This window comes from Haliotis rubra, unplaced genomic scaffold (genome assembly GCF_003918875.1).
Source record: "Haliotis rubra isolate DU_JTF1 unplaced genomic scaffold, ASM391887v1 Scf92, whole genome shotgun sequence".
Lineage (NCBI taxonomy): Eukaryota > Metazoa > Mollusca > Gastropoda > Lepetellida > Haliotidae > Haliotis > Haliotis rubra.
In genome coordinates, this window is record NW_025767657.1 from 1,242,747 (window position 1) to 1,266,642 (window position 23,896).

General features: G+C 40.5%; 1 protein-coding gene across 1 annotated transcript in view; it reads left to right on the forward strand.

Annotated features, from left to right (window-relative positions):
- LOC124264337 (carbonic anhydrase-like) overlaps window positions 1-9,964 on the forward strand; it is a 33,897-nt gene extending 23,933 nt beyond the window's left edge. Inside the window, exons 2-8 of the mRNA XM_046699093.1 lie at window positions 2,391-2,423; window positions 3,044-3,211; window positions 4,289-4,431; window positions 5,288-5,380; window positions 5,938-6,004; window positions 6,684-6,841; window positions 7,454-9,964. Coding sequence (XP_046555049.1) covers window positions 2,391-2,423; window positions 3,044-3,211; window positions 4,289-4,431; window positions 5,288-5,380; window positions 5,938-6,004; window positions 6,684-6,841; window positions 7,454-7,657 — 866 coding nt within the window. The 3' untranslated portion in view covers window positions 7,658-9,964. The remainder of the gene's footprint in view (window positions 1-2,390; window positions 2,424-3,043; window positions 3,212-4,288; window positions 4,432-5,287; window positions 5,381-5,937; window positions 6,005-6,683; window positions 6,842-7,453) is intronic.
- Window positions 9,965-23,896: the final 13,932 nt, after the last annotated feature.

The window sequence follows — 23,896 nt, forward strand, 5'->3', positions numbered from 1 at the left end:
TACAGAAAATGTAATAAACATTCTGCAGTCACGAACCACGTATTCAATAAACTACGGTTAAGACGAACTCAAATTACTACTAACCGTAATTCGTTATAGACATTTCGACTAAAATGTACTGCAAGTGACCACTAATTTCAGTTCGACATAACCGTAGTTCGTTATACACATTTCGAGTAAAATATACAGCATGTGAGCGGGACCAGAAAAATGTGTTCGTTATATCTGCCAGTTCGTAATGAGAGTTCGTTATAAACGTAATCAGTATATACATTAATATAATTCGAAGGTGGTTACTGCACAATGTCACTATGACCGAGCTACTGGGTGGGGCACAATGCTAGATGCTCTAGACATCTGTAAAGTGCACAATGCGTAATGCACACGCCAATCGCCCCTCCCCCAACCACTCGCCCCCTTCCTTAGAATGTCAAATGAAGGTCCCCTAGTTTATGTCTGCGTCTGTATATCACTTGTACCGTTCCCACAACGGAACATCTCTAATGTCAGCCAGCAGGCTATACGCTGGCTGCACATTTACAAACAGACTTATTATTCCTTCGTTGGTACGTAAAGGAGGGTACTGAAGGGGTATACTGCTTAGCATAACTAAGGAACTCTCGTAAACATTGCCTGAGTCTATTATTTTTATCTAAAAAAATTAAATTAATATTTTGTTATTATTTTTTTAATTTTCTAAAAAAAATATTTTTAATAGGTTTTTATAGGTTTGTTTGATTTTTCATCTATTTCATATTTTTAAAGGAAGGGGTTTTGGGGAGGGACTAGGTCGAAACAAGTAATGCCTACTGACATGTAACACCCCCATTAAGCCCCTCAGTTTGACGTCAGTCTGTGCCGTTATAACAAGAGGATGTTAAGCCAGACTTCGCATGATTACATAAGACAAACAGTTGAGACTGTATATGAAACAAACGTATTCATTTGTCTCATGGGGGGTATATTTAACGGGAGATATCTCTAAGCAGCAGCGTGCCCCCCTGTCAGCCGGGGTTATCATGACTACAGAAACTGACATGGAATTGGCGCCTTCTTTCCACATAAAGTCGTCATTGAAGAAAGTATGTCTCACACTCTTGTTATACATAATATCAATAAAACAAACAAATTGTTAGCATCTACACCGATGCGTCGCATTTATTGCGGTAAAGAAGTTGTCTATCCATAAGTGTTCCTCTTCATCACACCAGCTTCTAAATGGCACTTAATAGAGAAACTTTGTTTTAGTATATAAGGAGCCCTACAGTGACGGGAGAATAAGATCTGGGACCGGGGAAATCTACACTTGCTACATTTTGGGACTTAATGGAAATTATTAAGGGGCTGCTTGTCTGTTCCTACAAGGCGGAAGCTCTAAATGAAGCAAGTCTATATGTCCTCAGGTTCAGACCCGTGGGGATCCGGGTTAGAATTGATCTTCAGTAACCCATGCTTGTCGTAAGAGGCGGCTAACGGGATCGGGTGGTCAGGTTCGCTGACTTGGTTGACACATGTCATCGTACCTCAATTGCGTAGATGCTCATGCTGTTGATCGCTGGGTTGTCTGGTCCAGACTCGACTATTTACGGACCGCCGTCATATAGCTGGAATATTGCTGAGAACGGAGTAAACTAAACTCACTCACTCACTCCTCAGGTTCAGGTTCTGAATCTCCCATCACACTGGGCCTCTTTTTCATTATAAATGGGTTTATTTGTTACTTTTAAATTTTTATATATTCAGAGACTAAACATTTGTCTAAGGGGCCGTGAGAAAGGCTAGCCTGGTTGACGTTGGTGTAAGGATGGAATCGTTTTAGAGGAGTAAAGAATATTTCGTAAACAACTGCGCAACGTAAACGTTATGCATCGCGCGAAATATTCCCAGCTGCAGAGGAACGGAGCTTACATTACGGAGCTCCGTTAGGGACATATTTTCCACGTTGTAAGACACAAGATATCTATTGCGCTAACGGTCACAGTAGAAACATTGAAAATATTCTATATCTAATAATCTGTAAGGATTTAACTTGTACTAGAGCAGATAATATGTGCCATTGTTCAGTTTATGACACAAACATAGAAATTTGCAATGCACTCTGACTTCTCGAGTGACGAGCGGACGCTAAAACTGTTAAGTTACATGTCCCTGACTGCTCATTTCACTTGGCGAAATAAACAAAAAAAAGACATGTCAGCAAATCAAAAACTCAAAATGGCCGCGAAACTTCTCGAATTGTTCATACATTGTATCGCCGTGACAAGTGATTGGAATTAGAATCAGTGAGATGGGCAGAATAGGTAATATTTCAAAATGCTAAGATTGGGCGATATACTTATGATTTCTTCAATATAATATCATTGCACTTATTCACTTCTTGTTCTTTGCAGGAGCCTCATCATGGGGTTATTTCGGCTCTGACGGTAAGTATGCTTTTAAGATTTATTCAAATTTGAATTATTTAATAATCTCAATGCTTGTGTTTAAGTTATCATGGGTACAACCTGTATAAAAACGGAACTGTATTGTGACCCCATTGGGCCTTCATACATTGGGCTAACGGCCGGTCAGGCTTCTTGCTTTGTCGAGTTGTGTTCCTTAGAGAGGCCAAAATCCAATGATCGTGATTTCCATCAGTCTAAGTAAGCTTAGGCTCAGTATTTTTCTGACACTGCTATACACAGTCTAACAAACCATAGTAGAAGGTCGCATCAGCTAACCTTTTGGACTGAACAATCAGAACACAGCTTACCAAATCGCGAAAGTTAACATTCGCACATATCGTTTGAACCTTTACCTAAAAAACTCGAACGATTCTGAATGCTATGTTCCGCACGATCGCTTCCGAGCGTTTTTGTCAATATTCAAGGATGTCATCTTGTGGAAATATAAGCTAATAGTAACCATGTCTTTAGAAACCCCTAAGCGTGTATACTGCAGGTCAAATATCTGTGTTTTATGCGGATTTTCGTTAAAAGAAATATTACTGTTCCGCGATTAAAGTGTCTCATTCACTTCACGCCATGATCTGTTTTCTCTGTAGGCCCCAGTCACTGGGCCGACGTCAGCGCAACATGCGGAATGTCAAGTCAGTCTCCCATAAACATTATCCCCACTGACACCCTGATGTCGTCCATGGACGCCTTCACTCTGACCAAATTTGACACCACTACAGGACTGTCTCTCAACATTGTCAACAATGGCCACACAGGTGAGGATATTGCTGATACAGGGCTTCTTGTATAAAAATGGACTCCGGTATTAAAATGGACTCCGTCCGTGCGTCCGTTCGTCCGTCCGTGCACATTTGTCTTTTCCGGAGTAGAACTCTAAAACCGTTCAATATTTCTTCACCAAACTTGGCACATACATAGATCTGGTGGTGTACTGGTGCCTTTTGGTAGTTTTGGATTTCTGAATAAAATATTTTTGGCATTTCCATGGCAAGTTTGACATAGACTGAAATTTGTGATAGTGCTCCTTTCTGGAGCAGAACTTTAAAAACCTTTCAATACTCTCCTTCCACTTTTCTATATACACACCAACATATTTGACATGATCATAACTCGTAGACATAATCATGAAGAGTATTTTGCCATTGCGGGGGATATTGATTACTTTGTCTTCTTGTTAAATTAGCTAATACACTGCAATGAGAAAACAAACCAATGGTTGATAGCGTTAGCACCGAACCGTCCTCGAAGTGCATTGACAAAAAACCTTCAAGACTCACCTTTTTGGAACCCGTGAAGATCAGGGCTAGAATTCATCTTCAGTAACCCATGCTTGTCGTAAGAGGCAACTAACAGGATCAGGTGGTCAGGCTTGCTGACGTGGTTGACACATGTCATCGGTTCCCAATTGTGTATATCGATGCTCATGCTGTTGATCACTGGAAAGTCACAAGCGCACATAACGCAAACCCATGCTGGTCATAAGAGGCGACTGACGGGATCGAGTGGTCAGGCTCGCTGACTTGGTTTAGACATGTCATCGTATCCCATTTGCGTAGATCGATGCTCATGCTGTTGATCACTGGATTGTCTGGTCCAGACTCGATTATTTACAGACCGCCTCCATATAGCTGGAACATTGCCGAGTGCGGCGTAAAACTAAATTGACTCACTCACTCACCCTCACACAATATTCGTTGTGTTTTTATTTTCTTCTATACACTCCAACTCTCGATTAGTGAGATATATTTACTGGTGTTACTATAAAAACTCAGTTCCTTCAAGAGTAATGTCAGTTTATTCTCACCTGTCCTGTCTCGTTTTTCAGCTCAGTTGAATATTGCTGGGGCAGCGGTCAAAGTGTCCGGGGGGTGGTCTGACCGGCGACTATAACACTGCCCAACTCCACTTTCACTGGGGTAAAACCGATGCCGAGGGATCTGAACACACCGTGGATGGGACACGATTTCCAATGGAGGTTGGTTTCTGGCTAACACCGTTACAGTTGGGCTACCCACCGTCTGTACAGCAGTTAACGTTAACGTGTATCGAAGATTGGGGTTAATATTGCCATTTGTATCGAACATTGGCTTAAATATCGTCATGTTAATCGAACATTGGAGTAAATATCGTTATATGTATATCGAACATTGGGGCAAATATCGTTACATGTATATCGAACATTGGGGCAAATATCGCCATGTGCATCGAACATTGGGGCAAGTATCGTTATATGTGTATCGAACATTGGGGCAAATATCGAAATGTGTATCGAACATTGGGGCAAATATCGCCATGTAGATACAAACATTGGGGGGAATATCGTTATATGGGTATCAAATATTAGGGCAAATATCGTTATATGGGTATCGAACATTGGGGCAAATAACATTATATGTATATCGAACATTGGGGCAAATATCGTTATATGGGTATCGAACATTAGGGCAAATATCGTTATATAGGTATAGAACATTGGGGCAAATATCGTTATATTGGTATGGAACATTGGGGCAAATATCGTTATATTGGAATGGAACATTGGGGCAAATATCGTTAAATGGGTATCGAACATTGGGGCAAATATCGCCATGTGTATCGAACATTGGGGCAAATATCGCTAAGTGTATGGAACATTGGGGTAAAAATATCGTTATATGTGTATCGAACATTGGGGCAAATATCGCCATCTGTATCGAACATTGGGGCAAATATCGCCATGTGTATCGAACATTGGGGCAAATATCGTTATATGTGTCGTATCTTGAGATTACCATCGTGGTGCATATCGTAAAGATTATTTATTAATTGACATTACTCTTGATCGTCTCCAGATGCACATCGTCAACTACAAGTCCAGCTACGCCAGTGTCTCCGACGCAGCAGGACACAGCGACGGTCTTGCCGTTCTCGGATTCTTCTTCGAGGTAAAAAGTATATCTTGTTTATCTATATTTCACAGTAAAATACATCCCCATTGCCATTGTCCATACCGCAGAGACATATCAACTCGACAGGTAACGTATCCATTGAAGGAGAGCGTTATGACCAGGGTGCCCTAGCACATAGCGATCACAATCTAAAGTGATCGTAACTCCCATACATTAACGTAGACTTTCAGCTGTCGTAGAACTAAGGTTGTTTTGTACAACGGCGCCCAAGACGATTATAGCAGCAGGTCGGCAAAGGTAATCTACTCCGGATGTAGTACCACAGTTCGTTAATTCCGAAGTTCGACACTTTCCATAAATATAAACGTTTATCGTCATTCTTTAACTTCGTTACAACCAACAATTCGTTATAACCGATTATTCCTCATCAATGGTAGTGGATTATTTCAAGACGAATTATTTCTCTCTCATACAAAGCATCCCAGTGTAATCTGTCCAATATTTTGTGCTGACGAGGCAAGAACCAATAATGAACAATATTTATACTGATGAAAGTGAGGATGTGACTTGAGACTATATTGTACCTATTGCAGATCGGTGACACCAGCCACCCTGGCATCCAGAAGATCGTCGATGCCCTATCAAGCATCACTGTCTCAGGTAAACATGAAGCATCAAGGATTCCATGTGTCTATTGTCAGCCCAAACAGTGAGGGAGTGAGTTGAGATTTACGCCGCACTCAGCAATATTCCAGCCATATGGCGGCGGTCTGTAAATAATCGACTCTGGACCAGACAATCCAGTGATCAACAGCATGAGCATCGATCTACGCAAATGGGATGCGATGACATGTCTCAACCCAGTCAGCGAGCCTGACCACTCGATCCCGTCAGTCGCCTCTTACGACAAGCATGGGTTTGCGTTACGTGCCCTTGTGACAGAAACAATTCCAAGAATGACAGATACACTAGGTAGTGTTTATCTTCAACAGAAGTCTCTAGGCTATCTCAGATTTTGCGTCTGGATTCACACAACCCATGGAGTGGGTGACTCGAACTGTAAAAGATTATGTGATGGTAACAATAGCAAATCTGTGTATTGGTTTACTGGGAATGTTATGGAGCAATTTGATGTACACAATGTGCCAGTGAAGGGATTCGAACCCGGACACGGAAGCAAAGGCTACTCAATCACCCAGTAACAATGTAGGGCAACAATGCTTCAGATGCCTCTGATGGCGCTGATGATGATGATGATGATGATGATGATGATGATGATGATGATGGTGATGGCGATGGCGATGATGATGTTATTCATGACAATATTTCTATTTCACAGGTTCCAATACCACTGTGACTGCATTCAATCTCAATGAACTTCTTCCATCGTCCTTTTCCGAGTTCTACCGCTACTCTGGGAGCCTGACCACCCCAACCTGTAACGAGGTCGTCACATGGTCCGTCTTCCCCCAGACAATCAAAATCACATCCACACAGGTAATTTACGACTCTAAATTAATACCATATGCCAAAGTGTAGAGCTATTGTCAAATTACATTAATTCCGATTGGATGTAGACAGCAAGGTCGTTCTGTAAAACAAACCTTTCCAAAGACCTGGTGGCATGAATAAAATTAAATCAGTCGTTAAAATAGAGGATCAGCATTTTTAACTCGGAAAGAGTTATGTTAACGGTAACATTATTTCCACCTATATCAATGAAACACATCCATCGATATTAAAGGGTGTATTTCCGCTACTGGCTGCACACCTAGGGTCGAGCCATTAGTATAAGTGAGTGAGTGAGTGAGTGAGTTGAGTTTTACACCGCTTTTAGCAATATTTCAGCAATATCACGGCGAGCTACACCAGAAATGGGCTTCACACATTGTACCCATATGGGGAATCGAACCCGGGTCTACGGCATGACGAGCGAACGCTTTAACCACTAGGCTACCCCACCGCCCCTGTGTTGGATTGATGTCATAACATCAATTGCGTGATTGGAATTACGTAATACATCTGAAACTGCGGAGATAAAAAACAAATAATTGTATTTATTGAAGATAAATCAATTTTAAAAACTGAATTCAAGATGCTTTTTTGTAGATGGATGTTTTCCGAACTCTACAATCTGAGGAACAGAACGACGATGGAAACCACAACATGTTCAACAACTACCGACCCGTGCAAGCAATGGGAAGCCGAAAGCTGTATGCTAACTTCAACCCTAACGCTGGTGCCCGTCCCTCAGTCCATTTGTCACTCTCCCTTCTCGCTCTCCTCTCATGCATTCTGTCGCGCATGTTCTAAAAGCATGTCATGTACCATTTCTCAGGGATTTCTATATTTATAGAAACCCAAAACGTGAGAGTTACCTCCCTTCCCATTGCCAGTCTCCAAGGGAGATCACTCTCTCCGTTTGTTCTTAGTGAATACCTGTAATAACGAAATGACAGTTCTGGAAAAAAGATGCACATGAAATGTGCTACTTGACCAAAATGTTTGTCAGTGGTCCTATTTGAGACATCAAAATATCACAACCGTAAGAAATAGTAGACATTCATTATATATTCATACAGTGCCTAGAACGATGGTGTATTCGATGGACCGGTGCATATTTGAGTCAGAAGCTAATATATAATATATGGACAGATTTTTATGGTAAAATTTCATCCAGTAAAATAGAAGGGTTTTAGGGACCACAAGAATATTGAATGCCCAGAGATCGTTTTCATACAGAAGAAATCAATAGGCTGCCTGTCATAACGAACTGATCAGTAAATGGTTAAAATGTTCCACTAAATATGATGGTTCATGGTCAGCTATGTGTATGATGCATTTATATCAAATATATCCCAATCACCAGATATTCTACGACAAGCTTAGAATTACGTAGCATTAAAGGTTTCTGTGTAATGCATTGGATTTTTTTTTAAAATCATTATTTTCCACGTTGCCTTGTAATGCCTTACGCCCGTGCCTTCGGTCAGAATTTTGTCACATGACATGAATTGTACTTTTTTTCTCAGCAATTTTGTTCTCTGTGTGAACTTTGATATGTCGTTTGATTATTGTTCATCTATCACACTTTGAAATATGTACTTCGTTTTCTTTGCATTCTAAAAATGTAACACACTTTTTGGGTTTATTTGTAGTGTGGATGAAACGTTAACCATGCGCTGTAAAACAGTAATTGCATTCAAAATTTGATTAAATTGTATTAAATTCAAAACACGAACTGTACGTGTATGCCTGACCCTTTGATGAAGCAAACATATTCGGCCGTTCCATGACATCCGTTAGGTCCATTTTGGCAATTCGGAATAGGTTGAAATATTATCAGTGGTATATTTACTTTTGCTTAGAAACAGTTGTGTACACCGTGGAGTTATGGACGGTTTTACAGTGCAATAATATATTTTTAAGACTTAATCAGGTTTTAATCTAAGTTTGTATTATCTTGCTCAAGTCTTTTGGTGGTGTTATTTTGCTTTGTTTTGATGTTTTGTCATGTTATTTTGTGAATTGATACGACGGTGTATATAATACATAGACGTTTACCTGACTAAAAGACAATCAGTCAATGATGGCATAGAATACATCTAAAGTGTTCTGCCATGTTAGGACGCGTGTCAATTTAAAAAAGCTATTAGTAATGTTTTATACAATCGGAAATTTAGCCGAAGTTTGGTATTACGAAAGTACTTTCGATTACAAGTGACACAAAAGGACCCGGGTGTTAGTTCTAGATCCGGTGGTCGTGAGTTCGGTTGACCAGTTGTTAAACCGTACCCATGGTTTCACGGAAGTTGTGAACGTCTGTGAACTACGTCAGATCTGTGAACTACGTCACTTCTGTGAACTTCTGTGAACTACGTCACATCTGTTTAAGCTGACACGTTAGCAGTAACTGAAATAGTGTTTTAAGCAGCGTTAAAGCCAGCTGACTCATTCAGCAGTGACATACCCACGTGTTAGTCTGCAAGACACTGTCTGACACTGTCTAACACTGTACCGCAGTTATAATTGTAGTTATCATTGCAGTAGCTACATGATCAGATCGGCTCCAGTGTTTTGTCTTGTGTCAAATCCATTACTTAAACGGAATATTCGAAGTAGCGTAGCATAAAATTCAGACAGACACTGTGTATGCTCATCCGACGTGAATTAGCATTAATCATGTACACTGACGCCATGACCTTCAAATGATTTCAAACCCACAAGTGAATTACGTACAAACTGTACGCTGTAAGATTTTAGAGTTTCATTTCTGTCGAAACAAATGGGGAACAACTGTATAAGACCCCACCGTCTGTGCTAACTCTGCGCTAATGCTAGAAGCTCGAATGCGTGCTTGTTTTATTAAGAATTCTCCTTGTCAAGTTTGCTCATTTGAAATCGTTTGCACAAATATTAATATATGTTCCTCGTGATAAGGGAAACATTCACCTCGATGTGTGTACACAGAAGGACTGTCTGGATAACTGACATGTGTTCATATAAACGGGGCGATGAAGGGAGTGAACTCTCCCTGATGTGCTCTGACACGTGACAGAAGATACTTAGGTGTGTACATTCGTTGGAACCAATGTATGAATAAATTATTTTATAACAACACCTCTTGTTTTAATTTTATTTTATTTGTTTTTGTTGATAGATCACTGTTCAGTTTTAAAGTAATTCCAATAGCGTAGATCGATGCTGGATCAATGGAGTATTCACAAACCGCTATGATATGGCTATAATATTGCAAGGTGCGGCGTTAAACAACTAATAAACAAAGATGTAAGTAGCTGAGAATTTAGTTTTGGAAAAATTAGGACAATGCGTTATGCCTGAAATGAGAAGCATATGCAGGGTTAAAGTCTTCTTAAAGATTTATTTCATTTACGCTCCTCCTTTTCAACACTCGGTGTTGGGAAACATTATCTGGGTTTGCTTTGGTGATATCGATCTAGTCAATTCGGAAAACTGTTAATCGACAGCTATGTGACATCATCTGTTGAACATTTTACTTGCGCTTCTAGTTGATCCGGTTTCGCACCTCCCGGTCAAGTCATTCGGTATTAATAAGAACTATTCAATCAAAGCCGCTGAAAATCCATCATGTACAGAATAACCACACACTCATCAACTAAACCAAATCTCTTATGTTTCCTATTTTATTTATTTATTTATTTATTTATTTATTTATTTATTTATTTATTTATTTATTTATTTATTTATTTATTTATTTATTTATTTATTTATTTATTTATTTATTTATTTATTTAAGACACTTTATTTACATTCTTCAAGCAGCATTTTAAATCATACCAGTCAAAGTCCTTTCAAGAGGACGGTTCAACCATCATTTCTATCGCGAGGGCGGTCACAATGGTACATGTGTTTAATGTAACAGACTTAATTGCCGTGACAATCTGTAAGTTATCGGAGGTTTGACTTGCTGCTCTTGTGTCGAGTATAGAGGAGAAGTATTGTATTTATCTCCAGAGTTCATTTACCTGCTAACTTGATAATTGATTCGGGTCAAGGGGCCTCCGATATGAGGCTAGATAATTGCGATTTGGGGGTTGGTTAAGAAGGAGTCGGATCGTCCAGCACCTGTTTCGAATTGAGTGACTGAGAATGAAACAGGCTGTTTAGACAGAGCTGTGTCGTGTGGAGATTGGTTCTGATGCCCGCGGAGCGCGAACAGATTGTATCGCCAGCATTAGGCGGAGATTGGTTTAGACAGTGCGTTTGATCTTGTACAGATCGGTTCAGTTAAGATTTTTAGTCACATCGCCAGTATTTCAGCCATATCATATTTTACCAAATACCGGATCATAGACAGATCGTTTTAGACGAGAGCGTTATCATGTTGAGATCGGTTTAGATACATAGCATTGTCATGTAGACATGGATTTAGACAGAGCGCCAGATCAGTTTAGATAGATATAGCATGATCATGGAAAGATGGATGTAAACTGAGCGTCGCACCATGTAGAGATCGGTTTAGACGGAGTGCAGGATCATGCAGAGATCGGTTTAGACGGAGTGCAGGATCATGTAGAGATCGGGTTAGACGGAGTGCAGGATCATATAGACATCGGTTTAGACGGAGTGCAGGATCATGTAGAGATCGGTTTAGACGGAGTGCAGGATCATGTAGACATCGGTTTAGACAGAATGGCGGATCATGTAGACATCGGTTTAGACGGAGTGCAGGATTATGTAGAGATCGGTTTTAGACAGAGTGCAGGATCATGAGCATCAGTTTTAGACATCGGTCATGTTAATCGGACAGGCAGACAGAATGGCGGATCATGTAGAGATCGGTTTAGACGGAGTGCAGGATCATGTAGAGATCGGTTTAGACGGAGTGCAGGATCATGTAGACATCGGTTTAGACAGAATGGCGGATCATGTAGAGATCGGTTTAGACAGAGTGCAGGATCATGTAGACATCGGTTTAGACAGAATGGCGGATCATGTAGACATCGGTTTAGACAGAGTGGCGGATCATGTAGACATCGGTTTAGACGGAGTGCAGGATCATGTAGAGATCGGTTTAGACAGAATGGCGGATCATGTAGAGATCGGTTTAGACAGAGTGCAGGATCATGTAGACATCGGTTTAGACGGAGTGCAGGATCATGTAGACATCGGTTTAGACAGGAGTGCAGGATCATGTAGAGATCGGTTTAGACGGAGTGCAGGATCATGTAGACATCGGTTTAGACAGAGTGCAGGATCAGGATCATGTAGAGATCGGTTTAGACGGAGTGCAGGATCATGTAGAGATCGGTTTAGACAGAGTGCAGGATCATGTAATAATCGGTTTAGACGGAGTGCAGGATCATGTAGAGATCGGTTTAGACGGAGTGCAGGATCATGTAGAGATCGGTTTAGACGGAGTGCAGGATCATGTAGAGATCGGTTTAGACGGAGTGCAGGATCATGTAGAGATCGGTTTAGACAGAGTGCAGGATCATGTAGACATCGGTTTAGACAGAGTGCAGGATCATGTAATAATCGGTTTAGACGGAGTGCAGGATCATGTAGACATCGGTTTAGACGGAGTGCAGGATCATGTAGAGATCGGTTTAGACAGAGTGCAGGATCATGTAGACATCGGTTTAGACAGAGTGCAGGATCATGTAGAGATCGGTTTAGACAGAGTGCAGGATCATGTAGACATCGGTTTAGACAGAGTGCAGGATCATGTAATAATCGGTTTAGACGGAGTGCAGGATCATGTAGAGATCGGTTTAGACGGAGTGCAGGATCATGTAGACATCGGTTTAGACAGAGTGCAGGATCATGTAATAATCGGTTTAGACGGAGTGCAGGATCATGTAGAGATCGGTTTAGACAGTGCAGGATCATGTAATAATCGGTTTAGACGGAGTGAAGGATCATGTAGAGATCGGTTTAGACAGAGTGAAGGATCATGTAGAAATCGGTTTAGATAGAAAACCTGATCATGTAGACATGGATTTAGACAGTGCCAGATCGAGTAGAGATCGGTTTGGATGGAGTGCAAGATCACGTAGACATTGGTTTACACAGAATGACGGATCATGTAGACATCGGTTTAGACAGAATTAGACAATCATTAGATTGTTCGGAACAATCACGTTCAGAACGCGAGACCTTAGCTGACGGTCCACCTAGAGAAAATATTACTGTGTTGTGTATCGTTGTGGATCTTAAGTGTTGTGGTGGTGAAAGCCGAAATGTCAGTAGTGTGCAATGCGTTGATATCTAAGCAAACTGTATCAATGCCGATGAGGATACAGACTATATATAATATAAACATTTTAACATTTTTTAGACCAATATGTGTACGTATGGTGTTCTCGCTGGAACTAATTAACCAGGAATGCTTGCTCGTGTTGTGATGGAATGTGATACTCGTGGTTTGTTGCGTGACAACGTAAAATATAAACAAAGGTGTGATCAACAATATTGATGAGTGTTACCTATTTGATTTTTGTAAAGAACATGTCGGAGGTAACGATGTAAATTTGTTTCAATAATAATAATAATAATAATAATAATAATAGTCCATTTATATTGCGCATTTATCCATGTACATTGCATGCTCAAAGCGCTGACATATTACCCCTGGTCAACGAGTACAGAACACTCCCTTTGGAGAATACAACCGGTCGCCTGTCAGGCGCTCAAGGTTCAAATTCAGACTACCATCGTATCATACCAGGTACCCAGTTTTACTGCAGGGTGGACAGAGGCAAGTTTGAACAAACAATCAAGTGAACTTCCAACAGAATATAGTTGCGGATTAAATAAGGGTTAATTGTGCTCAGTTGGTATCTATTCTTCGTGCTGGTTGCTGAGAACTTAAAGAAGTTACATCCTAGATTAATAAAGTGTTGACGAAAACGTTTTTAAATGGATCGGAATCATTTTCCTTAAAAGTTTTTTTCTTTCTGTTTTGCTTTATTGTATTTTTTGGGTTGGAGGGTTGGTGGTAGGTGGGTCATCCTTTATAGGAGCTAATGCATCAGTGAGAAAACCTTATGAGTTTTGACTAAAATTAATCTTGTGAACTAAACGATTGGTATCAAATGTAAAGCTGCCTTATTTTCTGTTGGAAGTATTTTCTTCGGAAATTATTTACCAAATTACTTATCTCGTTTTTGTCATGGACACATTTCATCATGTGTGTCTAATGAATAACATAACATCACTCAGTATCGTTATGGAGAATGCATCTATGCATTTATCATGCATGGTGCAAAATGCCAGTGGTAGTAAAATCCTATATATATACTGAGGTAAAAAAATAAGGGATCACATGAAAGCACAAGTGTTCCTTTATTTTTTTCCAGGTTTCTTCACAAGCGTTGTATCGCATAGCTTGTGAAGAAACCTGGAAAAAAATAAAGGAACACTTGCCCTTTCATGTGATCCCTTTTTTTTCCCTCAGTATATTTGGCTGTTATGAGTATAAACAAGGCTGCTATTCATCAAATATGGATATTTACAAATATTTTTTATTTTGAAAGAAAAGATAAGATTTACGGATGGAAGTCGTTCGTTACCATTCCATAGTATTGACATATTATGATTATTATTATCACTATATTATCATTAAAGTTGATTGACCATCTTACGCTTGCTCTCTTCCTCTTTCTCTCGTTGTCCCTGCACGTTCTGTCTGTTCCGAGTTGTCTCGTTAGTTGTGATGTAATCTTACAACACATTACGTCGTTTGACATTTGACATTTTTGTGTCTAATAATTACAATAAACTTTCAAAATGTATTTGAATGATGTTGTCTTTGTAAGGGCATATTTGCAGTTCTGCAGACCATAAACTGACTGACTGACTGAGTATGGTTTTACGCCGCTTTTAGCAATATTCAAGCAACATCACGGCGGGGGACACCAGAAATGGGCTTCACACATTGTACCCATGTGGGGATTCGAACCCGAGTCTTCGGCGTGACGAGCGAACGCTTTATTCACTAGGCTACCCCCACAGCCCATGCTCCCTTGGGGATTCCATGAAACGGTCCCGAGTTACTGATGTTGATCGTGAAAGGCGACCAAGTGAATCGGATGGTTAGGTTCAGTGTCTTGGTTGAGCTTTATTATTTTAAGGAACACAACGTTTTGGAGTACGGTCAAACTCCCCTATGTTCAAAATGCAGGGACCTGCGCAAATATACAACAACAAAAACCCTACGTAGGGGTACCCGAACTTTCAATTTGGATAGGACGTATAAGCGTTAAAAAACTTTTCAAAGTCAGATATCTTATGAACGCACACGCATTTCTCTTCATCAAAACCATAAACACTACACATGGGGTGCACGTGCACAACGCAGTAGCTCCACACTGTACAAACAACTATGGTCAACGTTTTGGAGTACGGCCAAACGCCACTATGTTGAAAATGCAGGGACCAGCGCAAATATTTCGAATTATCGAATTAAGTTCGACGCAAAGCCAAACTGTTTGTTTGTAATTGGTTATTGTTTATACCAACTATAAGACGGCGGTAGGTAAATAATCGAATCTGGACCATACAATGCAATGATCAACATCATGAACATCGACTACAAAACTGGCACACGATGGTATGTGTCAACCAAGTCATTACTGAGCCGACTTAAAGACTTACAACAAGCATGGGAGGAACTGGTTTGACATGTCAGGATGCAGGCATCCCCTAGTCTCCTCAATCTGTTGTTTTGGTGATTGACATCATGAGCATCTATCTACGCCATTAGGGTACGACGACATGTATCAACCAGGCCAGTGAACCACCCGATCCCCTCAGTCGCTTTTACATGCCCGAGTTGCTGAATACCAATTCTAACCCGGATCTACACTGGTGATTATATTTACAGGCTGGAATATGGCTGACAGAGCTCCAGATAAAATTTAGCTCATGTGGGTACTGTACCCACTGTAATTTTTTGGAGTGGGTATTATGAATGTTGAGTGGGTATTTCATTTTCCGTTACCCACTGCTTTCAAATATGTGCGTATTTCAGTCATATTTCTCACCTAAGTATTATGTCATTGAGTAAGTTTACTAAGCAGGTATGTTCTGCCTTATCTAATCAAAACCAAGTTAAATATAATGGAAATGATTTCATAAAAAATCACTCATCCTATACTGACAGTACAACACTTGTCCTATACTAACAGTACAACTTGATAGCAATCGATGTCTTTTTCATTACGCAAGCGATTTTTATATTCCGTACGCATTTGTTTTAAACTGTTTGCGTATCCAACATTTTAAATGCGTAATTGGTACGCAACAATTATGTTTCAATGCGTAATTGAAAATTTTCTATGCGTATTTTACACGGATATGCAGCTTATCTGGGCTTAATTGTAGATTAACAACCAGTCTCTGAAATGAACATATTTTACAGAAAAAAAGGTCGTAGTGAAAAAATAAAATATAATATAATGAAAAGGAGACGTGAGACTTTCTTCATTTTGTGAAATCTGGACTTGCCACATTTTCTAGACTTGCGTGGGCTTTCTTGGATATATTTGCTAATCTAGGCTAATTGTTGCATTAGACTACAAGAACATGTCATGTTGGCATGTTTACCTATTTAACTTAGTCTCGTGACGTTAAATTCTAACTCACTCACTCACTAACTCACTCACTCACTAGTCTCGTTCAGTACAAGATACAGGTTTTGTTTGTTGTATGATGTTGCAAGTTGGTTCGTTGGCTGTTGTTTAACGCCGCACACCGCAATATTCCAGCTTTATGGCGGCGGTCTATTCATAATGTAGTCTGGACTAAACAATCCAGTGATCAACAGCATGAGCATCGATCTACGCATTTTGGATACGATGACATGTGTCAACCAAGTCAGCGAGCCTGACCACACGATCCCGTTAGTCGCCTCTACGACCAGCTTGGTTTGCTGAAGACCAGTTCGTAACCCGGATCTTCACGGGTGATTTGCAAGTAAATGGGTGTGAACAGAAAAATAACAGGTGATTGATAGTATGAACAAAGTCAACGTCAGGGTACAGTGACTCACAAGTCACAGAGCCTACCTGGCATATGGGTTGCTGGGCCTTTCCAACCCCAGCCCCTTCGGGGCCCTTTGCACAGATACTTGTTATTTTCCTGAACCTTGTCGATCATATTACTATCAAAAGGGACTGAAAATTCAATAATATAAATAAGTTCATAAGTGTTATCGCACAATGACACGATCAAGATACTTGGTTCAGGTATGTCTGAAGCTGTATATGGGCCTATTCAAGAGAATTTCCTTATTGCCAGTTTCCATGGTTGTACAAGGGATTGAGCTCTGAGTCAAAACCATAAGCGTGTCAAAGAGGGTAATAAAAGGAACGGAGCCACGCCATCATGTCGCTTAAGACTGGACAACCACTCATCGTTAATTACATTTCAATATCTACATTTCATGTTTACATTTGACGTAAAATGACACTTTGACGGTTTCAAGTCGTAAGTGATTGGTCCTGAGCTACAAAACAGAGAGCCTTCTTTTTCACTTTTCAGTCTAGCGGACTTCATGCAAGGACTCAGTAGGGTTGCTCTTCTCCTCAACACACTGCACATAAACTCGGTGCAACGGTCGAGCAGAGAGCCTTCTCTTGAAAACCCCAGCCTGTTCCAAACTGATAGGGCACTTCGCTTGGTTGACGCCCATATCTATACAGTCCAGCAGTAAGGAAGTGTAAACAAAACCAACATAGACAATATTTTAAACACCACTGACTCGTTCACGACGATGCCTGATTTACAAGAGTATAATCAGACAATAAAACGTGTGCAAAACTGCACAATAACATTCTGTCTACGCGCTCCCATTAAAATTGATAAATATATCTGTTGAGATTGAGAGAAAGGTTGATGGGATTTATTGTTGTCGTTGTCGTTGTCGTTGTTGTTGTTATTATATCAAAACGGTTTTGTACAAAGAGCAATACCAATGTCCTTTTAAATAAACAGGGGACATAAATGATAATAAAAAGGGCATTTGTAATGCGCTGAATTCCGCACCACTGAGGGGCTCGCTCAAAGCGCTAACATTCAATCTAATTATTATTACTCCAGATAACCCAAGCTGCCTGTGAGGCGCTAGGTTAACAGTCACATGACTTACCCCACCGGATACCCCTTTTCTGCTGGGTAAGAGGCTATTTTTAACAAACTCACTTGCCTAAGGTGAGGCCACATGTATCACATGTGCTTCGACAGTTCGTGTTTAAAGTAGTTCTGTTGTTCTTCTTGAAGGGCACGAGTCACCATCGTCTATGTTTAGAACCACGGTACTGAAAACTAATAGGCAAATTTCACAACAAATAGGTTTTATTGCATATAGCTGCACACGAAGAAAACTATTTAAAATAGGGGTAAAGTAAAGGGGAGTAATTGCCCCCTGTTGTAGTGCAATGATCTTGGACGCGACCTTTAACCCAATTTTATCTCACCAACAGACATGGCTGGGACACTGCCAGAACGACCAAAAAAACGTATTTTTCAGTTCCACGGAGAGGTTCGTCTTTCAGAAGGTTAAAGGTTTTTCTAGAGACATTATTACACGCGTTGTATACCATAACCTTTGCAACCTAACAGCGATTCCTTGGAGATTCCAAATAAACAGTTTTATGTGCCTCATTTCATCCAATTACTTCATTAATGGTTCAAATTTCAGTTATAAATCACCCGTGCTTTACATGTGACATTCCATCACCACATGTGGTAGGATAATTATTCCTTAACTGTGTGTTTAATGTGGCTTCAATATCAAGACAGTATCGCTACCCTCTCGAAGGATTTTTTTTTGGGTGTCTCATTTTTCATGAACATTCCTCCCAGGCATACGTGCCGTATTTGACCGTCATAGCTATAGATGTAGATATAGATATAGATATATGTATGGTGTATTCCGTTATGAATGAAATTCAGTCAAAAGAACCTGACAGCTATGATAAAGTGCCAGTCTGAAGGGCGAGTCAAGGCGACACGCGACCAAAGTTTGTTTCACTCCTAAGGTAACGTTGATAGAAATATAGGAACCTAACAACCAAGCCATGTAGCGATTCATCCAAAATACAACCACAAGGTTGACTAAAACAAGTACAACTGGTGGGGTACGGCATAGGCGGATACAGTGGTGTGTGTGTGTGTGTGTGTGTGTGTGTGTGTGTGTGTGTGTGTGTGTGTGTGTGTGTGTGTGTGTGTGTGTGTGTGTGTGTGTGTGTGTGTGTGTTGGTGGTGGTGTGTGTGTGTGGTCAGGGAATCTAATTTCGACCAAATAAATCCTTAAAGAGTTAGTCTGCTAGTTTGTTTAAAACATGAGAGCCATTTTGTTCGTTACATTTTACAATAACACATACAGTGAACGTGCAAATTTGTTGGCCATTTTGAATATGACTTATGATCACCATGTCAGATATGAAACGAAAGTTAACTGATTAGCTCTCAAAAGTGTGGGATTTTAGATAGAAAGGTAAAGTTTGTTGAAGATTTTGTCACAATTTGGTTTTTACAAAATCTGAATAACACCCATTTTCTGCGAATGGTAGTATTTTGTTCTGTTGAATAATGTGTGCAATAAAATTTATGTGATGGACATGTGGGACATAAATACACCCATATTGCGTTTTCTGATAAAACATGCGATGCCCGAGTACTGCTTTGTTGATGCTATTTACATAAGTTGACAAACAATTAGTACAAGGTGGCGGTGGCGGCAAGTTCTAGCTTAGTATACGTATCAAATAACGAACAGTTTGCAAATCCCTCACCACCAACTTTTTTCTCGACATACTGCTTTCAGGACGACATATACTGTTTGCATGAGACCTCAAATGAATATTTCAATTGACTTTGTAATTTACATACAAATGTGTTAGAAGCACCATAATTAACCGATTTGCATTCATTTTATGTTTAAGTTTACTTTCATATTCTCTTTGCAACTTAAACTGTCCTACTCTCAATGAAGTAACAGTTGCATTAACTCCGTGGGAAAATATAATGTATCTATGCATAGGTTGTTAAATATTGTTTTGTTTAATTAACGATTAGCTTTACCATAACGAAAAAGCGACTATAACGCGATGAATATCTTTTCCTATATCCAGATTCCCCGTAAAATGCAGTACATTTGATATACAGCAGTGTCGGATCCAGTGCAAAAAGTATTCCGACACTTGACGTAATTTCCATAGACTTTGATGTTATTTCAGTGTAGCATAAATAATTTGCTCGCCTTTTTGATAGCGCTTCAGAGTTGCTTCCCTTGGCAGGCTCTATTTTGTTTTGACTTCCGGGTCTTGTCGCGTTTGACTTGTGTTTACGATGGCTTTCGTGAACGTTCTGGGAGAATAATGATGGAGCCTAGCATTGCTTGAATTCCAGAGAACTGTGTAAGAGCTATATAAAGGGGGCGGTGGGGTAGCCTAGTGGTTAAAGCGTTGGCTCGTCACGCCGAAGACCCGGGTTCGATTCCCCACATGGGCACAATGTGTTAAGCCCATTTCTGGTGTCCCCCGCCGTGATATTGCTGGAATATTGCTAAAAGCGGCGTAAAACTAAACTCAGTCAGTCAGTCAGCTATATAAAGACTGTTTGTTGAGTTGTGCCACGGGGCTTTTCACATGACTGGAGTTATACATATCTGTCTACCATTATCAAGTTGTTCAACGTACTTGTCTATTCAACTGCTGTCATTGTAAACAACCTGCAATCAGTATATCTGTTCTCACTGTGAATGCCAAGACTCTGGTGAGCTAACATTTTATATTTGGGACCCAATTGCATTGTACTAGATATATGTATTGTCATTCATTGTAGCTTGCTCAATGTTTGTTCAATATATTATTGAATATTTTAGACTTGTCTGTGTTATAGTTTGCTGGTTCAAAGGGGACTCTTAAACCTTTTGTCACGGCAATTAATTAACCGTAACAAAAATGAAGATATTTTGTGGGCACGTAAGTTTTGGTCAGGGCTGGCAAGTTTTACATCTAACCAGCCCTGTGGCCTGGCGGCAATTTTGGGGAGTTTCATACCCTGCAAATATCAGAGGATATACTATACTAGCCACATAAAGAAACTGTGCATTTTAAAAATATTATCCCAGTTGATAAGTACGATAACAATGTCAAAGGTACATATAAACTTTAATGGAGGGATCATGAGACCATAACAAGTCGGGAGAATTTCAACTGAAAAGTCAATCACAATGACATCACGAGTCCACAAGCGGGACAGGGGTCAAACGACCATGTCAAAAGCTCAATAACGGGTATGTCCACCATCGGCATTGAGAACAGCATTGCATCGACGACGCATAGAGCCTATCAAACGTGCAAGGAAGGCTTGTGGGATGTCACGCCAGATTCTCTCAAATTCTGTTGCAAGGTCAAGGACGTTATCTGGCGGATGAAGAAGACGGTGTAGACGTCGATCCATCTCGTCCCAAACATGCTCGGGGAGAGATCCGGTTAATTTGCAGGACAAGGCAGTAAGTCAACGTTGTGGTGTTGCAAGAAATCCATAGCAACCCTTGCCGTATGAGGGCGGGCATTGTCCTGATGGAATGTTAACCCAGGGCCATGACGTTGCTGAAAAGGAATTGCCACAGGTCGAAGAATCTGGTCCCTGTAGCCCACACCAGTTAAGTTGCCCTGAACAATCACCAAAGGAGTACTTTGGCGTGTTGTTATTCCACCACATTCGGCGAGCTTGTCGATGACGTTGTGTCAGGATAGGCCGTATGGCGGGACGTCGTGGTCTGATCCCGTGATGACGTAAACGTTGTCGAACTGTATTGGGGTGGATACGGCGAAGTCCTGGGATGGTTCGGGCAGTCATCACTGCACTTTGAAACCTTTGGCGAAGACGGGTCACCCTTATCCATCTGTCCTGTCTTGGCGTTGTGACACGTGGACGTCCAGAACGTGACGTCATTTGTGTTCTGGTAGCGTCTCACCAGTGCAGAAATGGTGTTCCGGTGGCAGTGGAAATTGAGTAGAGACATTCCCCTACGGACCACCCCAATGGCCTCATGACGTTGTGCAGACGTAAGCCTTGGCATGCTATGCATTTCAATAGCCGTTTAATTTTTTGAACGATCGCAAGGGCAGGGGTTGAGCTTTCCAAAGTGACAGTATTGTGTGGCATTCGTTTGCTCTGTTTCTCTTTCCCGGAATGCACGTGCAACAACGTATTGCACGTCTCAAGGACGTACCCACTGACGTCACGGAACGTGGCACGTGCATGCATGTTGGATACGTGTCACTATTCTCTGAGTTTAAATCCTTATGTGTCTACACAGGTTTGATAAATGTAGATTTTAAATTTTTGTATGCACAGTTTCGTTATGTGCCTAGTATATATACTGAAAACTGTCAATGGAAGAAAGTCCACGTGCACTGACGTGAAGTTTTAGATGTCATAGTTTTCTCGACAGAACATTTCACCCTGACATCATCCTTGTTTCTTGCAGCATATACGCATTCCAAAACTAGATCTTAGGATTTGATTGAAAGCCTTTCGAAGACATGACTTTCTGAAACATATCATCTTATACTTTGTATTGCTGTTGATATGGTCAATTCTTCTATAAACCACTTTGATTCCAATGATGCAGTTTGTCCATAATATGTCCATAATCAATATTGAACATGATCCGACAAGTGCTCAAACTGCATTTCATGACGCTAGAATTCCATGGTTTCAGCACTATTAGTACTAGCTTATTGCACTGTTGTGAATGCAATCTAAATGATTTAGAATCTAGGGTAGGTAATGTGTCGGTGTCTTCCAGGAGGCCCGTGAAGATCCGGGGTAGAATAGGTCTTCAGCAACCCATGCTTGCCACAAAAGGCAACTATGCTTGTCGTAAGAGGCGACTACGGGATCAGGTGGTCAGGCTCGCTGACTTGGTTGACCCATGTCCTCGGTTCCCAATTGCGCAGATCGATGCTCATGCTGTTGATCTCTGGATTGTCTGATCCAGACTCGATTATTTACAGACCGCCGCCATATAGCTGGAATATTGCTGAGTGCGGCGTATAACTAAACTCACTCATTTACTTTTCCAGGATCGACTGATGGCACGCTCAAAAATACACCTCTTTGGCAAACATGAGGAGAAAAATATAAACCACGAGAGAAATAAAAACGCTTGAAAACGCAGCCCTGAAATCCACACCTCAATTAATGAAGATTGTGGGCAGCCCATCTGACAGATGATCGGTACCAGAGTGATACACCTAACTACATATGATTACAGCAACCATTGATAGATAAAATAAGGAATCCAGGGCAATGACATAGACTACCCGGAACCCTATAAACTGAAGGCATATTGTGCAACATCTAATGATAATTAACGAACAAAAGATTAATTAGAAAGAGGATTGCATTAAATCCACATGATTCCAAAATATTGAACAAACGCTTTCAAATTGGGAACAAAATTACTCACAAAAGATTATTATTGTTGCTTGTATATTTAATGTTTTACATTTTTAGACTATCACAAATAGCTAGAACTGATGTTCCTTACAGAACTCCATACAAAAGTATACGTTGGGACACATAGAGAAAAAACACACGTGGACAGTCCAACCCAAACGGACAGAACAATTAGAACTATTTAATCAAGTTAATGACAAGCTGCCCATCATGAGCCTATCGCTGACGCCCCTTTTGTGATCACGTGATCATGTTACTTTGCATGTGTGTTTCTTACTCAAGGACATATGTGACGTCTATCCGATAATATATATAGATGTGTTTGGGTTTTTTTAATTCTACGCTGAACAGTGTCAGTCATATGTAGTAAACTATGTTTATAGCGAACGCGCTCTTTACGAATTGACCTATTTAACGCATTGTATATATAAAGTTTCTGTCCCGACTTGGTGTATATTTTATTAAAATTCGTACAAAGAACTAGTTATACCGAACTGCATCTTGTTGTCCCCTTGAGTCAGTTCACGACTTAGTGAAAACAGCTTCAGTGTTGTTTATAATGTTTGTTGTTATTTACACCGTAAATAA